The sequence below is a fragment of the Tachysurus vachellii genome, chromosome 14 (assembly GCF_030014155.1).
Source record: "Tachysurus vachellii isolate PV-2020 chromosome 14, HZAU_Pvac_v1, whole genome shotgun sequence".
Taxonomy (NCBI): domain Eukaryota; kingdom Metazoa; phylum Chordata; class Actinopteri; order Siluriformes; family Bagridae; genus Tachysurus; species Tachysurus vachellii.
The window spans coordinates 1857972-1881826 of record NC_083473.1 but is presented as its reverse complement, the minus strand read 5'-3'; the positions used below and the strand labels follow the sequence as shown (position 1 = coordinate 1881826).

The window sequence follows — 23855 nt, the reverse complement described above, 5'->3', positions numbered from 1 at the left end:
AACAAAGGCAACCAGATACAGTCGAAAAAGCTTTAAAAAAAAGTTAAAGATGAGAATAGGAAAAGTATCACATCAGTGACTTTAACTATAAAATGGTTATTAGTGCCACTGTTTCAGTATATTTTTTATAAACTGTTAATATCTTTTTAAAGACTTATGACTAATTTTCTGTATATCCTCTCATATCTCATCATTGCTCTGCACTTAAAGTTTCATTTCTAGTCCTGTTCAGACATGCAGGCTTTCCCACTGCGTAAAGGAAGGAACAATAACTAGTTATAGCTGTTAGACAAAGCTGTTTATTCCAAACTGTAAAGCTAGAACATGTCAGTTCACTGTACAGGTAATAAACTGTTATAGAATGACGACAAGTAAAGACCAGTCATTTAACACTTAGATCACTTTATTTATTCTCATGACCAAACATGGATGTGTATTATAGATATTATTATACTGACTTATAGAGATCATGTTGAAAAGTATAGAAAATAATTTTAAGTCATATATTTAGAGGTGGGGGCACGGTGGCTTAGTGGTTAGCACGTTCGCCTCACACCTCCAGGGTTGGGGGTTCGATTCCCACCTCCGCCTTGTGTGTGTGGAATTTGCATGTTCTCCCCGTGCCTCGGGGGTTTCCTCTGGGTACTCCGGTTTCCTCCCCCGGTCCAAAGACATGCATGGTAGGTTGATTGGCATCTCTGGAAAATTGTCCGTAGTGGGTGAGTGCGTGAGTGAATGAGTGTGTGTGCCCTGCGATGGGTTGGCACTCCGTCCAGGGTGTATCCTGCCTTGATGCCCGATGATAGGCACTTGATGCCCGAGATAGGCACAGGCTCCCCTTGACCCGAAGTAGTAGAAGATGAATGAATGGATAAATGAATAATGAACTTGATCTTGGTAGCTTTCTATAATCTACAGAATTTTGTGACAAAGTCAGACAGACAGACAGACAGACAGACATCACGTGCTTGTTTACCACAACACTACCGAATGTTCCTGATTTTGGAACCATGTGATTTAGATCTTGCTTTTTATCCAGTGCACAAAGGATTATGTGTCTTTACTATCTTTAGAGTTCATTGTATGTCTGAGTGCAGAGGACAAGGCACTAAACTTCCTCATTACCCCAAAGCTTAATGTTTAATAAACTGTGTATTGTGTTGTTATATCACATAAATGGTATTATTGCAGCTCTCTTCATTTTAGCTAAAAGATCAGTTCTTCAGTCGCTTTGCCCTGAATCTCCTGCTGGCTGCTTCACATGTAACATACTGTACTTTTGCAGACAAGTGCCATGTTTTTGCATGTGTACCTACGCTCATGTAACAGGAAGCTGCACTATATCACTTCTCATCAACCTCTAACTCTGTAGTTAAGGAGCTTTTACCTGGTACCCCTCCCTGTGTGTCTGTCTTTGTTCATCATTGTTTGTGTCACGTTCTTGTCATGTGTTGTATGTGGCATTACTTTCTATTACACATCATCTCACTCAATGATTAGTGAGTTAATAAATGGTAATAAATCTGGTAGTGAAAGACATTTCCAGCTGATTAATACCACATTATGGTCATACATGACATGTCAGCTAACCTTCAGACCTGATTACACTGGAACTATTAGGTAATGTCAATAATATCAGTTACAATGTGTGTGTATACGGAGTATGGAGCTAATCAATATTTTCTCCTCCAGACACTTATTTATTTGAGGCTGTAAATTAAAAAAGGCTGTTGGACCTTGGGATCTTATAAAACCAGCTTTAACCATGAGTTTGTAGATCAAACCTTTTGTTTATAAAAATATTTACACCAACATCTATTATATTTCAAATATATTTCAACTGTTTGTTTTCAGTACAATATTAACACTCACATGGTGACATTTGTATGAAATTAACAAGCACAACTAAAAACGATGACATCTGCTGGTCAATTTGTGTTACTGCATCTGGAGAATACAAACATTAATTTTGTTTGAATGACTGAAAGGTGAAAGTGTGGAGCAGGAAATGAACATATGAGCTCATCTGTGAAACATGGGGGTGGTAGTTGTGGAATAGATCATTTTTATATATGAATTTGTGTAATTGTAAAAGATGAGCTAACAGCATGAGTTATTTTGAGCAACATTTCTGTCATTGGTTTAATGGAGGAAGGTATAACATGACAATAAGGACGAATTGTTTAGACTCATCTGTTAATCTTGAATAGGCTTTGTGTAGCTTATGAACTAACACTAACATTAATGTTTTAAAAAATGTTTGTAATAAAATTAAAAACCCAAAAACATAATAATAGGGATAAGAGGGATAAGAGATGTCCTTTTTTTATATTAAAGTTGAGTTTTAATGAGAAATGTAACATTTAAAAGTAGGATGTAATTGTATCTGGGGGGACGTCCCAAACTTTCCAAGATAGAAAGATGGTGGAAGGTTTTGACTCAGAGATTTCAAGAAGTCATTAGTCCACACATTAGTTTGTGGGGTTGACAGAACGTTCTAAACCTCATCTCTGTGCTCATCCGGTCTAAAGAATTGGATTTTTCTTTATTTTACTTGTTCATTAGACTGAGATAATCTGGTCAATGTGGTGATCGGAGATCATCTCCACATGGTGTCATGGCTTGTGCTTCATGGCTGCTTCTGGAACATTCTCACTAATCCTTAGTGATGATGGAGCTCATGATGGAAGCAGCAGAATGAATTTACGTCTATTTGTAAACATTTGTGTGATCATTAAAGAGAAATTTGTCCAGACTAATTGGGAGGAACTTCATCATGCAGACAGACAATGATCCAAAACACACAGACACTGAACACACGACTTCATCAGGGGGAAAATGTGGAAGGTTTTAGACCTGACAGGTCAGACAGCAGACCTGAAACCAACTGAGCAGCATTTCACCTTCCACTGGACCATAAACTGTTGTAGAATTGACATTAATTACATTGAGATTATTTCCTGTCCAGTGTCACCTAAATGAGGATGAGGTTCTCTTCTGAGTCTGGTTCCTCTTAAGGTTTCTTCCTCATATCATCTCAGGGAGTTTTTTCTCACCACCATCACCTCAGACTTGATCATTAGGAATAAAATTTGTTTATTTATTTTATCTTTTGGCTGTTCACTGTTCGGGGTCACCACAGCAGACCACATGGTCCACATATTAGATTTGGCACAGGTTTAACACCGGAAACCTTCTTGACATGGGCATAAACTCAACTGTTTCTAAATGCATTTTTGCGTAGTGATGGTGAAGTGAAGCTTTCTTGAAGCAGAGAGACTGTGTTCCTATTTTGATAATAAAATAACAGCAGAACTTTTAAACCACTTAATTATTTTAATAATTAAAACTGAAACAAGTGAATAAACTTAAAAGTAGGCTTTAACCTTGGCTGTTGGCTACATCTTAGACAGATGATCTGGCTCTGTCATGCCTCAACCTGGATGATGTATAATAATAATAATAATAATAATAATAATAATAATAATAATAATAATAATAATAATAATAATTATTATTATTATTATTATTATTATTATTATTATTATTATTATAGACCAGCTGCTGGGAGCAAATCAAACACTGGACCTAAAATCCTTAAACAGATTAAGGATAGACCTTGTCTCAAAAGTATAAAGTGTCAACCATTTAAAAAAAGATCATGTTATTAAGCGGTGCACAAAAGGCTTATTACTACTATCCAATAAATATATATGACAAAATATACGACATTAAATGTTACACACTCCGGTTTCCTCCCCCGGTCCAAAGACATGCATGGTAGGTTGATTGGCATCTCTGGAAAATTGTCCGTAGTGTGTGTGTGTGTGCCCTGTGATGGGTTGGCACTCCGTCCAGGGTGTATCCTGCCTTGATGCCCGATGACGCCTGAGATAGGCACAGGCTCCCCGTGACCCGAGGTAGTTCGGATAAGCGGTAGAAGATGAATAAATGTTACACTGAATCGTATAATTGCCCAATAATGAGTGAAGTTATAAATATTGGCCTCACAACAAAACCATATATATCCACCTTATTGGGCGAAATCAAATAAAAGTGTTCCCACATTTCAGAACGTGATTTTTTTATAACAGGCTCCATTGACAACTCACAACAATAAACTCTCCTAAACTCGTTATACAGCAATAGAGTCCGTGTAATACTCCAATACAACACAAGGGGGCGCACCTTGAATCTTTGAATCAGATAACGAAGCAGTCACGTGGGTGTGTGTGAAACGAAGCTTCGGACGTCATGGTCACGTGATTTTGCCAGAACGAATCAAGCTTCGATACAAAGCTTCAATGAAAATCGGTTCATTTTTTTGACACACGCCTCAGAGCTTCGGTGTCACTGCTAACATCACTATTTTTGCGTTTTGTTTTTTTTTCTACTTACACAAGTATTTAGGTATAGATACATATATTTTGTAGAGAGTCACAATAGAGAGTCAGTCAACTGTCTGTGAAACATTTACTGGAGGACGTAGAACACGATGAACTTAAGTCAGGGTTTAGAGATGAAGTGAGTAGTGGAACATTTTAAGCTGTGTTATTTTAGAGAACAAAAGAACTCTGTGTGTGACCAAGATTAGGAGAAGATCATTGTAGCTGCAGATCAGACAGTTCTTGTTGTTCTTAATCGCAAGATAATGTGAGTTCATAAGAAAGGTTTCTACACATCTGTCTGCTGATTGTTAGGAATTGTGTTTGAACAAGGAGACTTTAGTGAACTAATCAGAAGAGATCGTCACTTTTATATATGTGACTAATGTTTTAGTGCTATTCTAAAATATTGGGTGCCTTTGTGGCTTGTTGACGTGTTGCATCAGAAATCACTAAAAGCTTCTGGCACTCAGACGTTGTTGTAATATGACACTAAACAGATGGCAGCAGGACATTTCATTCATACTGAATCACAGGAAATGTTCTTCTGTCTCTGAGTAAAGCTGAGTTTTGAATTCTTCTCTTTATTTATCTAAATCTGTGGTCTGTTCTGTCAGTAGTTTAATGTTCTGCTCTGTGTGATAAACACAATCACTGATCCTTTTTAAACTTATTCATGGTGATCATTAAACCTTAAAACACTCTCTCTCTCTCACTCATCTTCTACCACTTATCCGAACTACCTCGGGTCACGGGGAGCCTGTGCCTATCTCAGGCGTCATCGGGCATCAAGGCAGGATACACCCTGGACGGAGTGCCAACCCATCGCAGGGCACACACACACACACTCTCATTCACTCACACACTACGGACAATTTTCCAGAGATGCCAATCAACCTACCATGCATGTCTTTAGACCGGGGGAGGAAACCGGAGTACCCGGAGGAAACCCCCGAGGCACGGGGAGAACATGCAAACTCCACACACACAAGGTGGAGGTGGGAATCGAACCCCAAACCCTGGAGGTGTGAGGCGAACGTGCTAACCACTAAGCCACCATGCCCCCCCACCTTAAAACACAATTAAGCCAAATAAGAAAAGACACTACAGATAGAAACATTTCAGACAGATAAGTAACTAGACACATTCTATGTGCTGTCCTGGTTTAGGGCCTGAGTGACCATGTAGCACAAAGTTTATTCCTTTAATCGCAGTTTTATGATTCACCACTAGAGGGCACATGTCTTTAATACGGATCCCTGTAGGCCTTTCCCTTTAAGACCATGTGCTTTATACACAAATTAGGTATCATTAGCGTTTAACACACACACATATTCTTACCTGTTTGCTCACTCTCTCTCTCTCTCTCTCACACACACACACACACACACACACACACACACACAGGTGAACTGTTCCCATGTTTAAAGTTCATTAACATTAAAGTTAGTAGCTGTAACTCTCCTTTCTCTCTAAACAGAGTTATCAGATTTAAAGGACTGAACATTTCAGAGTCATCACTTCTACATACAGCATAAAACACATCATATGTAATTGTGTGTTTCCAGCTTTAAAGGCACAGTTTGAGGAATAAACACATTTTAGTGTCAGGTGTAATTATGGGCTGAGGATCTTCATGTTGAAACAGATGATAAATATCATGAAATTCTGACTGGCTTTAAATAAGAAGACAATTGAACATCGTCCACACTGCATTACTTTCTTTTCCTCATCCTGTAGGATCTTCTCTCTTTCTGTGATGCCAGATCTCATTAAAATCCCTGAGAAGTTGTTCATTGTTAATTCTTTCAGACATTAAACCTACAATTTTAACCAGTTTTATCCTTTCACCCTGCTGTAGTACACAGACACACAGATGATGATGATGATGATGAAGATTACGATCACAACATATAAAATAATCCAGTTGTTCCCTCCAGTCTGGTGTGAGTCTGAATCCTCTGATGAAGATCCTCTCTCATTAACACTGTCCTCTAAAACACACATTAAACCACACAGAGATATCAGTACAGCGCTGAGGAAAACGTGTCCTCAAAGAAAATCTATCAAACATCAGACTACATTTACTGATATTGTTCAGTGTTTTTCAGCCATACATGCAGATGATGTCATCACTGATCCTTAAATAATAATCAGTGTTGTGCTGCTATAATAATATGAAGTGTTTTATTAAAGTTTATCCAGGAACAATAAGAGATGTTTAGAACTGGAGCTCACACCAGATTAAGAAAAGCCCTGTACTTTAGACACACCCCCTTGTCATGTCATTAAAATCTAACCAGGTTCCTTTTTCCATCCTAATGTACTGCTTTTTCCATGAAACCCTGTTCAGAGTGAAAGGATCACAAACACTGGATCACTTTCATTTATTCTACATTTATAATGTTTTAATCAACTGGAAATGGAAAGTGAAGATATTTTATCAATGTCAGATCAGAGTTATTGGTTAAGAACCATTTCAGTACTTTATCACATCACAAGGCTCTTAGATGAGGATTGAGTGTTGATTATTGAGAGGAAGTGACTGAGTGTGTGCTGAAACAGTAGTGAAATACAGGACAGGAGGTGTGTGTTCTCCTCACTCAGTCTAACACAGCCATGAAAAGCTTTAGAATGATCTGTGGGAACATTAAACTGTGTAGTTCTCTCTCAACCAGGACTGAAAAACACTGACATCTACAGGAAACATGCTGCTCAAGTCACTCAGTAACTTTCCAGACATTTTAAACTTTGTGTACTGATATGTGTCGTACTCAGTATCGTCTGAGATTAATCCACTTACCAACAACTGACAGTTTAACCTTCTGGACCAAGACAGATTCCTGTGTGTCTGTAATTAACATGGAGCTGCTGTAGATTCTTGTATCATTAACACTGATGTTCTTCATCACCAGGGAACAGTTTCCTTTAAGCAGCTCGTCCTCAGGAACGTCCACACGACCCTCATATCCTTCACCCTGATATGGATCTTTACCCTTTCGCTCAAACACAGTCTCAGAATCAATAAACCACTTAACGTCAGGTGTTTTGATGGACAGATGACTCCAATTACACGGCAGGGCAACTGTGGAACCCACTGGAGCTGATATCTGAAGACCTTCAGAGACACAGAAAAACCTTTTAGGAAATGATCTGATGTTAGGAACTTTATATAAGGGGTGCGTGATATAGCCTCCAAATTATATCACAATATTTCAAGAATATTTGCAATAATGATATTTATGACAGTATAGAAAAAAATATGGAACAACATTTTATTGGCGATTGCAGATGGCAGGCAGCAGCATTTATTACTGCAAACAAAATAAAGGGAATTTTCCATCCAATGAGCCGTCATTGATGACAGACTAAATAATCTGAAGTGTAAAGCTATTGTCATAAAGTGGCAGCATCAGCATTATAGTGTAATAGTAGTGACAGTCACACAGCACAAATGTATCCTTGGTACGAGTTGGTAGTGTTTTCCCTAAATAACATAACTCCTTAACACTAGTTTAACCCTAACTAAAGTAATTTAACCTTGTAACTTATCAGGAGCCTGATATATCACTGATATCGTGAGATATCAAATAAAATATTGTCTGTGTCTTATTTATGTCTGTATTTGTGTATTTTTCTAACACATCATCTGTTAACACTAAATAAAGTATTGATTCCTCTCTATAATAGATGTTGTTATTGTTCCTTATTTCCAGGTCTGTTATCTGAGACACTGTGACTTCTATAATTAGTCAATATTTTACACTGAACACTTTACTCACCATCGACTGAGAGTCTAACGCTGTTAATTTCTTTTGCTTCCTTAGTGTTAGTGTCCACATGTACCATTGTAAAGATTTTGTAGATTTTGTCATCAGTAAATCTGACGTTCTTCAACACCAGGGAACAGTTTCCTTTAAGCAGCTCGTCCACAGGAACATCCACACGTCCTTCATATCCTGAACCTGAATCTGTAACATCACTGTTTCTCTCAAACACAGTGTCTTTATTGAGCTGCCACCTAATAAATGATGTTAGTTTGAAGTCTTCAGTCAGTTTACACGGCAGGATGACTGTGGAACCCACTGGAGCTGATACAGTAACCAGAGATTCTGCACTGTCTGTGGGAGAAACATTACAATCTACAGGATTTGTAACATTTGACAAAACATTGTTGTGATATTTGATTCAATAGAAGGACACTTCTGTCTTGTTGGTGTTGTAGAACCTGGTCACTCACCCACACAGGCACAGACCCATAAGATGGAAATATAAAGGAGGGACATGATGTCTGGAAGACTCTTGTGGAGTGTTGGCAGATTTTCTGAAACAAACAAACAGAGACACGTTATAAATAAAAGTGACAGAACAGCTGACTGATGTCACACACAGATCTTAATAAAACTGCTGAGGGAGAAAATTAAAAACTCAGATTTATCTCAGAGACAGAAGAACATTTCCTGTGATTCAGTGTGAATTAGAGGGGGGGGGGGATATAGAGAGAAACATGACACTGGAGTTGGTGTGAGTGTGTGTGTGTGTGTGTGTGAGAGAGAGAGAGAGAGAGAGAGAGAGAGAGAGACTAAATTTTTTTTACTAAAACTAAAAAGTTTTACTAAAAAAATTACTAAAAGATCAACACACAGCTCTATTACACACTTTATTCACTAATACATCTTATTTAATCCAGAGTGGGGCCAAGATGGAATCTGCATCTGTTGGAGGTTTTGCAGAGAGTTGAAAACATGCCAACAGAAACTCTGATTCGTATACAAACTCTGGAGGCAACGGTTAGAGACAATACAAGTTCGCTAAACAGCGTGACTGAAGCGCTGGAGTTTATGAGCAATCAAAATGAAGAGGTATCGAGCAAAAAAGGGTGGAAACACTCGAGAAAGAAAACTGTGTGCTACGTGACAAAAGCGAGGAATTAGACGCTTACCAAAGTAGGTGGAATCTGCGAGTGGCCGGTATTTAGAGAGGAGAAGATGTTCGGAAAATCCTAATCGACCTATTCGGCAAAGTGTCTCTGGAGATTGTAGACCAGCTTGTTTACACACTTGATGTGGCCCATAGACTGAGCCCTCGCTCTGAGGAAGAGCACGTGAGCCGTCGCATCATCGTTCAGTTTCTGTCACGCAACTTCCGAGATAAAAATCTGGAGGGATGCCAGAACATCTGCCATTCTCAAAGAAAGGAAGGTCTGAATTTTTGAAGACTTAACCCAAGGCACCAAAGATGCCAGGAACAAACTTTGGCCACTTTTTCTGCAAGTGATCAGGTGAATGACGCAGTGGCATCTTTACTGGTATTTCTCTCTTTCTCACACACACACGCACACACACGCACACAGACACACGCTTACACACGCTCACACACTGACACACACACTGACACACACACACACACACACACACACACACAGACACACTGACACACACAGACACACACTCACACACTGACACACACTCACACACACAATCACACACAGTAATAGCAAAGTCACTACACTATTTCATTTGGGTGTGTGGTAAGCAGACACGATTCAGGTGAAGTGTGTGCGCGTGTGTGTGTGCGTGGGTGTGTGTGTGTGTGTGTGTAGATTACCCGGCACTATGCTGAGTTCTCTTCTGCCATAGTGAGCATAAATCAGACGTTCCCTAATGAGAGAACCAACACCCTGCTTGGACAACTGCAGGTACTTATACATCACACACACACACGCACACAGAGAAAGACAGACAGACACACACACAGCATGTTAAATGTCCGACCAGAGGGAAAAATACACTGGATCATGTGTATTCCAACATTAAGAATGCCTTCAGGGCCTCACACCCCTCCCCCACATGGGACAGTCAGATCACTGTTCACTGCTTCTTCTCCTAGCATACACATCACTGAGGAGGAGAACAAAACCGGTCACAAAGATCATCAAAACTTGGCCTGAGGCATCTCTCTCTCTCAGCTGCATTGAACAAACAGACTGGGAGGTTTTTGAACATCAGGACCTGGAACAATACACAGAATCTGTTTTGTTCTACATTAAAAACTGCACATAAATTGTCACGGTCAATAACAAGATTCTGGTGTTTCCCAACCAAAAACCCTGGATGACATGTGAAGTGCCGTCATTACTTAAAGAACGCGACTCTGCTTTAAGGTCTGGTCACAAAGCCTTGTACAGCACTGCTAGATCCAACTTAAAGAGAGGCATCAAACTCGCCAAAGAAGACTATGAAAAGAAAATTGAGGACCACCTCACAGACAAAAATCCAAGAACAGTGTGGCAGGGCATTCAGAGCATTACCAATTACAAAAACAATAACCACAGCACTATTACCGCTGATGCCTCACTGGCCGAGGAACCATTTCTTTGCCCGCTTTGAGGTTAAGCAACCCACAACAAATTCAGCACATTCACCAACCTCTGGCACCTACCATCTCACCCTACAGGAACACGAGGTGAGAAGGGTACTTAAAACTGTAAGCACAAGGAAGGCCGCTGGTCTGGATGGAATAACTGGCAAAGAACTCAAAGCCTGTGGAAACCAGCTTGCTGGAATTAGCAATTATACTGTACCACCCTGCTTAAAATCAGCCACTATCATTCCTGTTCCTAAAAAAGCAGTCATCAGCAGCTTAAACGATTACAGACCAATTGCACTAACACCAGTAATCATGAAGTGCTTTGAGAGATTGGTCTCCCAGTACACCAAAACAAGCCTTCCTCCCACACTTGAACCACACCAGTTTGCTTACAGAGCAAATGGGTCCACAGATGATGTCATCTCCATAGCCCTTCACACTGCACTCAACCACCTCGAACGGCAGGAAACCTATGCAAGAATGCTCTTCATAGATTACAGTTCAGTGTTTAACACAATCATCCCAGATATTCTAATCAATAAATTAAATTAAATCTGCACTGGGCCTTTCCCCCTCCATCTGCATATGGATAAAGGACTTCCTCACAAATCGACCACAAACTGTTAAGCTCGGCTCCCACCTCTCCCCTACCATCACGCTCAGCACCGGCTCTCCACAAAGCTGTGTATTGAGCCCTCTAACCTACTCCCTGTATACATACTGTATGACTGTACTTATTGTTCCTTATTTCCAGGTCTGTTATCTGAGACACTGTGACTTCTATAATTAGTCAATATTTTACACTGAACACTTTACTCACCATCGACTGAGAGTCTAACGCTGTTAATTTCTTTTGCTTCCTTAGTGTTAGTGTCCACATGTACCATTGTAAAGATTTTGTAGATTTTGTCATCAGTAAATCTGACGTTCTTCAACACCAGGGAACAGTTTCCTTTAAGCAGCTCGTCCACAGGAACATCCACACGTCCTTCATATCCTGAACCTGAATCTGTAACATCACTGTTTCTCTCAAACACAACTTCTTTATTGAGCTGCCACCTAATAAATGATGTTAGTTTGAAGTCTTCAGGCAGTTTACACGGCAGGATGACTGTGGAACCCACTGGAGCTGATACAGTAACCAGAGATTCTGCACTGTCTGTGGGAGAAACATTACAATCTACAGGATTTGTAACATTTGACAAAACATTGTTGTGATATTTGATTCAATAGAAGGACACTTCTGTCTTGTTGGTGTTGTAGAACCTGGTCACTCACCCACACAGGCACAGACCCATAAGATGGAAATATAAAGGAGGGACATGATGTCTGGAAGACTCTTGTGGAGTGTTGGCAGATTTTCTGAAACAAACAAACAGAGACACGTTATAAATAAAAGTGACAGAACAGCTGACTGATGTCACACACAGATCTTAATAAAACTGCTGAGGGAGAAAATTAAAAACTCAGATTTACCTCAGAGACAGAAGAACATTTCTTGTGATTCAGTGTGAATTAGAGGGGGGGGGGGGATATAGAGAGAAACATGACACTGGAGTTGGTGTGAGTGTGTGTGTGTGTGTGAGAGAGAGAGAGAGAGAGAGAGAGAGAGAGAGAGAGAGACTAAATTTTTTTTTACTAAAACTAAAAAGTTTTACTAAAAAAATTACTAAAAGATCAACACACAGCTCTATTACACACTTTATTCACTAATACATCTTATTTAATCCAGAGTGGGGCCAAGATGGAATCTGCATCTGTTGGAGGTTTTGCAGAGAGTTGAAAACATGCCAACAGAAACTCTGATTCGTATACAAACTCTGGAGGCAACGGTTAGAGACAATACAAGTTCGCTAAACAGCGTGACTGAAGCGCTGGAGTTTATGAGCAATCAAAATGAAGAGGTATCGAGCAAAAAAGGGTGGAAACACTCGAGAAAGAAAACTGTGTGCTACGTGACAAAAGCGAGGAATTAGACGCTTACCAAAGTAGGTGGAATCTGCGAGTGGCCGGTATTTAGAGAGGAGAAGATGTTCGGAAAATCCTAATCGACCTATTCGGCAAAGTGTCTCTGGAGATTGTAGACCAGCTTGTTTACACACTTGATGTGGCCCATAGACTGAGCCCTCGCTCTGAGGAAGAGCACGTGAGCCGTCGCATCATCGTTCAGTTTCTGTCACGCAACTTCCGAGATAAAAATCTGGAGGGATGCCAGAACATCTGCCATTCTCAAAGAAAGGAAGGTCTGAATTTTTGAAGACTTAACCCAAGGCACCAAAGATGCCAGGAACAAACTTTGGCCACTTTTTCTGCAAGTGATCAGGTGAATGACGCAGTGGCATCTTTACTGGTATTTCTCTCTTTCTCACACACACACGCACACACACGCACACAGACACACACAGACACACGCTTACACACGCTCACACACTGACACACACACTGACACACGCTCACACACACACACACACACACAGACAGACACACTGACACACACAGACACACACTCACACACTGACACACACTCACACACACAATCACACACAGTAATAGCAAAGTCACTACACTATTTCATTTGGGTGTGTGGTAAGCAGACACGATTCAGGTGAAGTGTGTGCGCGTGTGTGTGTGCGTGGGTGTGTGTGTGTGTGTGTGTAGATTACCCGGCACTATGCTGAGTTCTCTTCTGCCATAGTGAGCATAAATCAGACGTTCCCTAATGAGAGAACCAACACCCTGCTTGGACAACTGCAGGTACTTATACATCACACACACACACGCACACAGAGAAAGACAGACAGACACACACACAGCATGTTAAATGTCCGACCAGAGGGAAAAATACACTGGATCATGTGTATTCCAACATTAAGAATGCCTTCAGGGCCTCACACCCCTCCCCCACATGGGACAGTCAGATCACTGTTCACTGCTTCTTCTCCTAGCATACACATCACTGAGGAGGAGAACAAAACCGGTCACAAAGATCATCAAAACTTGGCCTGAGGCATCTCTCTCTCTCAGCTGCATTGAACAAACAGACTGGGAGGTTTTTGAACATCAGGACCTGGAACAATACACAGAATCTGTTTTGTTCTACATTAAAAACTGCACATAAATTGTCACGGTCAATAACAAGATTCTGGTGTTTCCCAACCAAAAACCCTGGATGACATGTGAAGTGCCGTCATTACTTAAAGAACGCGACTCTGCTTTAAGGTCTGGTCACAAAGCCTTGTACAGCACTGCTAGATCCAACTTAAAGAGAGGCATCAAACTCGCCAAAGAAGACTATGAAAAGAAAATTGAGGACCACCTCACAGACAAAAATCCAAGAACAGTGTGGCAGGGCATTCAGAGCATTACCAATTACAAAAACAATAACCACAGCACTATTACCGCTGATGCCTCACTGGCCGAGGAACCATTTCTTTGCCCGCTTTGAGGTTAAGCAACCCACAACAAATTCAGCACATTCACCAACCTCTGGCACCTACCATCTCACCCTACAGGAACACGAGGTGAGAAGGGTACTTAAAACTGTAAGCACAAGGAAGGCCGCTGGTCTGGATGGAATAACTGGCAAAGAACTCAAAGCCTGTGGAAACCAGCTTGCTGGAATTAGCAATTATACTGTACCACCCTGCTTAAAATCAGCCACTATCATTCCTGTTCCTAAAAAAGCAGTCATCAGCAGCTTAAACGATTACAGACCAATTGCACTAACACCAGTAATCATGAAGTGCTTTGAGAGATTGGTCTCCCAGTACACCAAAACAAGCCTTCCTCCCACACTTGAACCACACCAGTTTGCTTACAGAGCAAATGGGTCCACAGATGATGTCATCTCCATAGCCCTTCACACTGCACTCAACCACCTCGAACGGCAGGAAACCTATGCAAGAATGCTCTTCATAGATTACAGTTCAGTGTTTAACACAATCATCCCAGATATTCTAATCAATAAATTAAATTAAATCTGCACTGGGCCTTTCCCCCTCCATCTGCATATGGATAAAGGACTTCCTCACAAATTGCCCTCAAACTGTTAAGCTCGGCTCCCACCTCTCCCCTACCATCACGCTCAGCACCGGCTCTCCACATGGCTGTTTATTGAGCCCTCTACTCTACTCCCTGTATACATATGACTGTACTCCGACTCATCCCACCGACTCCATCATCAAATTTGCAGATGATACCACAGTGATTGGATTCATCACAGGAAATGACGAATCCGCCTACAGAGATGAAGTCCGATCATTAGAGGAGTGGTGCTCTGTAAATAACTTGTCCCTGAACACCTCTAAGACAAAAGAGCTTATATTGGACTTCAGGAGGTGTCACACTGAACCAGTCCCACTCTACATCAATGGGGAATGTTTCAAAAGGGTAAACACCTTCAAATTCCTAGAAGTACACATATCCAACAACATATCTTGGTCTACTAACACCTCAGCAACCATCAAAACGGCACAACAACGGCTGCACTTCCTTAGAGTGCTTAGGAAGAACAACCTAGAGAGTAAGCTGCTGGTGTCCTTTTACCGCTCTACCATAGAGAGTGTGTTGGTGTACTGCATTTCGGTGTGGTACTCCTGCTGCACTGCAGCAGACAAGAAAGCCCTTCAAAAAATAGTCAACACAGCCCAAAAAATCACTGGCTGTCCACTACCTTCCCTGGAAAGCATCGCTCAATCCCATTATCTCTCTAGGGCCAAAAACATCATAAAGAACACATCCCACCCAGGACACCACCTGTTTAATCGTCTGCCCTCGGGCAGGTGGTACAGATCATTAGGAGCACAAACCGCCCGCTTACAGAACAGTTTCTTTTCTTTCCAGTTGCTATCAGGACTTTAAACTCAATGCACTAATCTCAAATACCATTCCAACCTATCTATAGTCACTTATTTCACTTAAATCTCTTATGTCTATGCTGCTGCTGTTCAACATGCAATATACAAGACATACAATATTGTATAATATGCTGCATGTCAACCTGCAATACCGCTGTTTTGCACACTTATTTATTTATTAATTTAAATTATATCTGCACTAAATCTATACAAGTATCCATTTAATTTAAATTACACCTTTGTATAAACATACTCTGCATATCAATGGAAAGGCCAATGTGCAATATTATATATGGTCACTTTACTTCGGTCACTTTACTTAATGGTCACTTTAGTGACGTGACGTACAGCTAAGTATTGTGACCCATACTCAGAATTTGTTCTCTGCATTTAACCCATCCAAAGTGCACACACAGCAGTGAACACACACACAGCAGTGAACACACACACACACCGTGAACACACACCCGGAGCAGTGAGCAGCCATTTATGCTGCGGCGCCTGGGAGCAGTTGGGGGGTTCGGTGCCTTGCTCAAGAGAACCTCAGTTGTGGTATTGCCGGCTCGAACCTACAACCTTAAGGTTAGGAGTCAAACTCTCTAACCATTAGGCCACAACTTCCCCACGACTTTATTCATACTGCTTAATGTAAATATCACTTGGTGTATTTATGTGTAAAAGTGTACTGTACAGTCTTATAGTCAAATTTATTGTCTGTGGTTATATGTCTGTTTTTCTTACACCAATCAGGAGTAGCGCTCCTAATTTTGTTGTATGCAGGAAAATACAATGACAATAAAGGCATTCAATTCAATTCAATTCAATTCAATGAACCCATGACAAATTTATAAGGTCTCTTCTACTGGGGCGCCAGATTCGTGCGACTCTCTACAGGGATGTTGAGCCACACCATAGCACCCACAGTATAAGGCAGGTGACACACTCCATCATCATGATACATTTTCTGGTGCTCATGAGCAGCCTCGCTATGCATGCGTGCACTGTTAGAGGCAGAGTCCAGTTTATGTTGTAACCTTGCTATATATATATATATATATATATATATATATATATATATATATATATATATATATATGTATATATGAGATTTTATTTGTTGTTTCAGGCCTTAATTTAAGTTCATTGTTTGCTTTGAGCTGGTGGTGTTTGAGTTTGTATGCCTTTTATAAAAAAATCCTTAATTTATGTTAATTTTGGGGATTTCTAGGTTGAAACCCTATTGTAGGGGAAGGAACTTTAATTTTGAATGATTACACTTGGGAGAAAGAAAATATTTAAAAAATAAAGTAGGAAATGGTTAGAATGGGGTGGATGCTGTTCTTCCCTACAAACGTATCTCTGGAGGATTTCCTGAGTTTTGGAATCCCTTTTTCCAGAACATTTATGTCTCTTTGTTGAAATAAGGGTGGATTTAATTGCTGCGGAGTTTCAAGAGACAATTGGATTTTTTAAAGACAACCTTGGGATTTATCTCTTTTTCTGGATTACTCACATTTCTATAAGGACTGAGTGGGGAACTAACTAAGGACTAACAAAAGACAGTCAGCTAAGTGATGAAAATCTTGTATTTACTCTTCTAATATATGCACATGAATCCTGTTGTGTGTAATTCAGCCGTGTCTTTTTTTAATCCTCATAACCAGATTTGTCCTATTTAGTAAAACAGTATTTGAGCGCCTGAACTTTATTGTATCTAGGGGTCTAATGATTTATTGAGACAGATTGTTACAATGTTTTTACACAATGAATGAACAAAATCAGTATGGTATCCCTTGCCTCCCAGCCATGGTCAAAAAGTATGGTGTAAAATGAGTGCTGGAGTGAGGTGACGTGTTGTAAGCAAAAGCAACATGTTTCATTATACTCATTCATGTCCACACTACTGTGTTTGAAAACGTATATTTTTTTCTCTCTGTTTTGTAGTGATGGCGAAGTGAAGCTTTCTTGAAGCAGTGAAGCTTTCAACCCAATTGTATCAGAAAACGGTTCATTACTCGAAGCTTTTCAAATCAGAGCTCGATGAGGACCTCTGCTGGTGAAAGTGCTATCACAGAATGTTCTACAACCAAACAACGTTTTAATTTTAGAAGCAAAAATTAATGGATTGACTAATTAAGGATAGATTAATAAATAAATTAATCAATATTAAATACAATAATGTACGTTCTTATTGTATTTCTATAATTTACTATTTTACTTTTAATTATACACAATGTACTTTGTTTAAATGTAACTTTTTGTACTATTTGTATGCAGCACAGCTAGCAAATGTAGTTTTTGTCATGCCAATAAAGCACACTTAAAATGAAAGAGAGAGAGAGAGAGAGAGAGAGAGAGAGAGAGACTTTGTTCCTATTTTGACAATAATAAAATAGCAGAACTTTTAAACCACTTAATTATTCTAATAATTAAAACTGAAACAAGTGAATAAAATTAAAAGTAGGCTTTAACCTTGGCTGTTGTCTTGGACAGATGATCTGGCTCTGTCAAATGCCTCAACCTGGATGATGTATTATTGTTATTATTATTATTATTATTATTATTATTATAGACCAGCTGCTGGGAGCAAATCAAACACTGGACCTAAAACAGATTAAGGATAGACTTTGTCTCAAAAGTATAAAGTGTCAACCATTTAAATAAAGATCATGTTATTAAGCGGTGCACAAAAGGCTTTTCTTGCATTCCTTTTCACTTTTCAACTTATTACTACTATCTAATAATAATATATATATATATATATATATATATATATATATATATATATATATATATATATATATATAAAATGACAAAATATACAACATGAAATGTTACACTGAATCGTATAATTGCCCAGTGATGAGTGAAGTTATAAATATAGGCCTCACAACAAAACCATATATATATCCACATTATTGGGCGAAATCAAATGAAAGTGTTCCCACATTTCAGATCTTTTAGTATCTCACAATAAACTCTCCTAAACTCGTTATACAGTAATAGATTCCATGTAATACTCGAATATAACACACGAGGGCGCGCCGCCGCGTTTCGTGCGCGATTTTAAAGCTTTGAATCAGATAAAGAAGCAGCCACGTGGGTGTGTGTGAAACGAAGCTTTCACACACACCAGAACGAATCAAGCGTTGATACAAAGCTTCAATGAAAATCGGTTCATTTTTTTGACCCAAAAAAGTTTTTTTATTTTTTTTTAACCGAGCGTTTAACATCGGGTTCGTCTAAATAAGGAACGGAGGGTCATCGTCTGGGGTCTCATTTATAAAACTGTGCGTAGGATCCCTACTAAAAGTTTACGTACGCCAAAAAAACATTCCGATTTATAAAACCCTGCGTACGCACTCCTGTAAACAATGTTCCCTTTATAAATCACAGATCACCCACAGATGTGAGTACGTGAACCAGCCTCAAATCCCGCCCTGTACACGCCCATTTTTAACCATAAATAGTCAATGCAAATCACTGCGCGGGCACGAGAGTGGACCTCGTTATAATGAGTTAAAAATGAGGTGAGGAGTCAGCGTCTCGGGGGGGGGGGGTTATCTAGCCACTGTCGCCTACAGGTTATAATTATATTAAAAATAAAATTGTTACAGTTTCTACTTTTTAATATTGTTAAACTCACCACGAAGCCACTCATCACGTACTGCGCCTGCATTTAGTCTGTTCCCTACACTGCTATGTGTCAAGATAAAGGAATCATGTGTTGAACCAGGGCAGCGTGCCACTGTGTTTGTGAGGGTCATGTTGGAGTCACTGCGCTCATGTTGCTATAAGGGCACCATCTGAAAATTCATTTTTGGAATGACTGGAAAACTAACATGACTGGAAAACTAACAATCCACTTGTTACACTACTTGTTACTTGTCACTTGTTCTTGTTCTTTTTTTTCTTTCACAAGTTATACATTTTCTTTGTAAACAAAATTAACATTTTCTTTGTACCTTCAGATGTAAACATTAATGCTTCAGAAAATGCCTGTAATTATCTTGCCTGAACACAAAAAATAAACTTATGAAATGTCCTCTTAGAACATTAACTTCAAGTGCATATTTTGTAAACTTATTCTTGACAATATATTCCTTGCAAATTAACTGTGCAATCAATTCTTCATTCACCCTTTTCCCCTCTCTTTTACAGTGCAACCGCAACTCACAACCATACTTAGAAAATGACGAAACATGTCAATTAATAATCTCACATAGTATAATCCCTCAAATAGGTAGGCCTTTTAACCTGACGACCCGACCTCGTAGTAACAGTGCTTTGATCACTCCAATTCAACCTCCTAAGATCTGAGACTCACTGGTCTAATCACTCTAGCTGTTGAAACAGTCCAAGTCTTTTGCTGTGCGGTTGCAGTATTTCTCCTGTCTTTGTCTGTTGTTAATCAGTCCCTGTTTGTTGTTTGACACTTTAGGCTCCAACAGTGTATCTTTAGTAGGAAGAAGGGTCCGGGTCCTCCTGCTGAGAAGTCTCTGTGCTGGACTGGTGGTGAGACCTTGGCTCAGTGTGTTGCGATGGTCCAGCAGGGCTAAGTATGGATCCTGTCCAGCAGCTGCAGCTTTCTGCATAAGACGTTTTGCTGTTTTAACAGCTGACTCCGCCTTCCCATTGCTTCGTGGGTACCCGGCTGACGATGTTCTGTGCACAAATTCCCACTTTTTTCTGAACATTTTAAAGTCGTGTGAAGAGTACTGCGGTCCGTTATCCGAGATGAGCACATCTGGAATCCCCTGACGAGCAAAGTATGCTTTCAATTTGTGAATCACTGTGGTATTTTTGGTGTCCGGTAAATAATCAACCTCCCAGAAATTTGAATAATAATCCACGGTTACTAGGTAGTCTTTATTGTGCCAAGAAAACAAATCAGTTCCTACCTTAGCCCAAGGTCTATAAACAATGTCATGGGGATGTAATGTCTCTTTTTGTTGCTTGGGGTCAACTGACCTGCAGATGTCACATTTGGAAATAAAGGTCTTTATTTGCTCAGTCATCCCTTGCCAGTACACACAATCGCGCGCTCGTCTGAGGCAACCTTCCACTCCCAGATGTGTAGAGTGTATGCGGCTGGTCAGGTCAGCTCTTAGTGTGTCAGGAATAACCGCTCTTTCTCCCCTAAACACTATGCCATTCTGAAAGCTCAGCTCATCCTGAAAAGCAAAATAGTGTTGAATGTTTTGCTCAATGTCTTTTTTGTTCTGAGGCCATCCTGTAAGAATCAGCTTAATCACTTCCTGCAACTTTGTGTCTTCCCTTGTAGCCTCACGAATAGCTGATAGTCTTTCTGCAGAGATTGATAAGTAGGTAATCATGTTGACAGTCTCTAGATCTGCCTCTGTGTCTCCCTGATTGCTGTCAGGTAAGTAAGCTCTGCTTGTCAGCTAGTATCATGTCTCGCCCAGGCACATAGATCACATTAATGTCGATCTGTGCATAACCCCTTTCTGTGGGTGTCAGCGCTCTGCTCGCAAATGCCACAGGTTTACCTTTCTGTGTCAGGGCTGCTCCTAGTCCTGTCTCTGAGGCATTACATTGTAGGGTTAACTCCTCATTTTGTTCATAGTACTTGAGCAGTGGTGCATTATTTATTTTGTCTTTCAAACTTTTAAAAGCTGTCTCGTGCACCTCAGTCCATTCCCACATGTTCTCCTTGTGTGTAAGTTGTCTCAAAACTTCACAGTCATCAGAAAGATGATCACAAAACTTTGAAAGGTAGTTCAGCATACCTACAAGTCTCTGTACCCCCTTAACATCTGTAGGCCTCGGCAACTCCCGCACTGCCCGCACTTTCTCAGGGTCAATGCGGAGGCCTTCTGCTGTCAGCAAGTGTCCAATGTAGGGTACAGACTCTCTCCTCAGTTTAAACTTGTCTGCATTGAGCTTAATGTCTCTTTGTCTGCACCTCATTAGAAAACATCTCAAGTTTTTCCTCATGATCTCTGTCTGCTTCCTCTTGTGTGTCACCCTCCCCCGTGATCAGTATATCATCCGCAATAATATACAAACCTGGTAAGCCCTCTAATGCTTGCATGAGTTTCCTTTGGAAAACTTCCGGAGCTGGGCTTATGCCCATTGACATCCTGAGCCAACGATACCGTCCAAATGGGGTTGCGAACGTGGCGAGGTAACTGGACTCTTCATCCAGTTTGACATGCCAAAATCCATGCTTTACATCACAAACAGTGAATACCTTGGATTTTGAGAGTCCTGGCAGGATATCATCAATGGTTGGTAGAGGAAAATGGCTCCTTTTTAGTGCTCTATTCAGTGGTTTGGGGTCTATACAGATCCTTGGCTTTCCATTTGGTTTTGTCACTGACACCATACTGCTTATCCAGTCAGTGCTGCGCTCCACAGGTGCTATGATTTCTTGGCTTTCAAGATTCTTTAGTTCCTCTTTGAGTGGGGTCATCATTGCAACAGGCACTCTGCATTTAGGCAGTTTTACTGGTGGTACACTTTTGTCTATTTCAATGTAGTACTCGCCTTCTAGGCAGCCAACGCCTGTGAAAACATCTCCAAACTCTGTTTTTATTTTCTCCATATTTGTCAGCTGCTCACTGTTGTCAGTTGTTTTGTCTGTATATTGTGTTTTCACTATACTGTCAATCGCCAGTATGTTCTCATACTGTACTTTGATCAACTTCATGGCTTCGCTAGCTTTTCTTCCCAGTAGCGGGATCCTGTCCTCCTGGTCCACCACTTGAAACTCAAGTCTATATTGTTTATCATTTCTCGGATTTCGGAGTTTGACTTTACATTTTCCAAGTGGTCGTAATCGGCTTTTGTTGTACATGACAAGTATTTTCTCTGTGTTATCCAATTGTATATTTGGGTTCAACAGTTGCATTGGGATAACATTACAAGTAGCACCACAGTCTATCTGAAAGTCAACTAGCTTTTTGTCCAACAACATACCTGCAAAGAGAGGTTGACTTTTGCTGTGTGCTTCTTTCACTTGATTTATTGTCTCTTGGCTTTCACTGACATCTGTTATTGTCATGATGTCCTCACACGACTCACTTGATTCTGAAATTGTGTGTACCGGTCTGCCTTTCTTGTTTTTCTCAAACCTGGACTTGCATTTTGCAGCAAAGTGGTTCTCCTTTCCACATTTCTTACACTTCTTTCCATAGGCTGGACATCTGTGTTTATTTTTCTCATGTATGTTGCCACAAAAGTTACAGTTAATCTCCTCCTTTTTGTCTCTCCTTGGATTCTTCTTCATTGCATGTATTTCTTCCACCATTTTACCTTGTATGGTTTTGCTGTTCTCTTTAGACAGTTCAGTAGCTCTGCATATTTGCATGCACTTATCCAGCGTTAAGTTTTCTTCCCTTAACAGTCTTTCCCTCATCACAGGGCTCTGTGTACCACACACAATACGGTCTCTTATTAGTGAGTCCTTAATGTCACCAAAATTGCATGTGCTGGCCAATACTCTCAAATCTGTGACATCTGTCAATATTTTCGTCTTGTCCTTGGTCTCTAACAAAAAACTTATATCGCTCAACGGTCTCATTCAGTTGCGGATTGCAATGTTTATCAAACTGTGTCATCGTTGTACTCACTGTCCTCCGCGCAGATGTATCACCGATTGTCAGCGTTGCCTCTCTCCGAGGAGGTAATTAAACAACTTAACTTTAGTTGTCTCTTCTGCATCGGGCATAGTGAGGTCCGTATACAACGTAAACTCCTCCTTCCAACTTTTCGCTAAGTTGGTTGAATCCAAACAAAGTATTGGAGGCGGCTTGAGATCATCCATCGTGACGTCGACTCCGTAACGAGGTCTGTAACTGTGTTATCACTAGCTCGAGCTCGCGTGCTAGGCTAACTACAACAAGCTAGCGGCACTTTTCACTCTTCACGGCTCGATATTCGCTTCGGCTGAATTCACGACCGCTGCCACCATGTTTCATTCTGTTCTGTTTTATCAAACTATACAGAATGGACGATTAAAGCAGTATCATTGCTTACTTTATTTATCACATGTGCACAACAGAAAAAAATACAAAAATTAAATAAAAAAAAATTAAACAAAAAATAAATAAGGAGGAGTGAGAGAGAGAGGGATGGAGCGAGAGTGGGAGAGAGAGGGAGGCGGGGCCTGAAACAGGATGTGACAAGGGGGTGTGGGGGGGGGGGTGTATATTTCGAACCTTGTCACCTTTTTCACCTCTTGTGAGTTTGCAGGTATGTGTATTACAATAACCATTCAAAA

The 23855-nt window shown here is 40.3% G+C and overlaps 2 protein-coding genes across 2 annotated transcripts; both read right to left on the bottom strand.

Annotated features, from left to right (window-relative positions):
• Positions 1-5795: 5795 nt before the first annotated feature.
• On the bottom strand, positions 5796-10495 carry LOC132857227 (uncharacterized). The gene is made up of 5 exons (XM_060887241.1): positions 9328-10495; positions 8626-8709; positions 8168-8506; positions 7189-7503; positions 5796-6379 (listed from the first exon to the last, which is right to left on the bottom strand). Exons 2-5 carry the CDS (start codon positions 8669-8671, stop codon positions 6225-6227), a joined length of 855 nt encoding a protein of 284 aa, XP_060743224.1. The 5' UTR covers positions 8672-8709; positions 9328-10495; the 3' UTR covers positions 5796-6224.
• Positions 10496-11051: 556 nt separating this feature from the next.
• LOC132857322 (uncharacterized) lies at positions 11052-23633 on the bottom strand. Its single transcript, XM_060887295.1, has 4 exons — positions 22553-23633; positions 12033-12116; positions 11575-11913; positions 11052-11224 (listed from the first exon to the last, which is right to left on the bottom strand). Exons 1-4 carry the CDS (start codon positions 23154-23156, stop codon positions 11052-11054), a joined length of 1200 nt encoding a protein of 399 aa, XP_060743278.1. The 5' UTR covers positions 23157-23633.
• Between the last annotated feature and the right edge of the window lie 222 nt (positions 23634-23855).

Coding starts and splice junctions, on each gene's coding strand:
- LOC132857227 (XM_060887241.1), bottom strand. CDS start 8,671: ATGTCCCTCCTTTATATTTCCATCTTATGGGTCTGTGCCTGTGTGG. Junction 8,507..8,625: donor ATGGGTCTGTGCCTGTGTGG/GTGAGTGACCAG, acceptor TTTCTCCCACAG/ACAGTGCAGAATCTCTGGTT. Junction 6,380..7,188: donor GGTTAAACTGTCAGTTGTTG/GTAAGTGGATTA, acceptor TGTGTGTTTTAG/AGGACAGTGTTAATGAGAGA.
- LOC132857322 (XM_060887295.1), bottom strand. CDS start 23,156: ATGAGACCGTTGAGCGATATAAGTTTTTTGTTAGAGACCAAGGACAAG. Junction 12,117..22,552: donor AAGTCAACCTCTCTTTGCAG/GTATGTTGTTGG, acceptor TGTTTGTTTCAG/AAAATCTGCCAACACTCCAC. Junction 11,914..12,032: donor ATGGGTCTGTGCCTGTGTGG/GTGAGTGACCAG, acceptor TTTCTCCCACAG/ACAGTGCAGAATCTCTGGTT.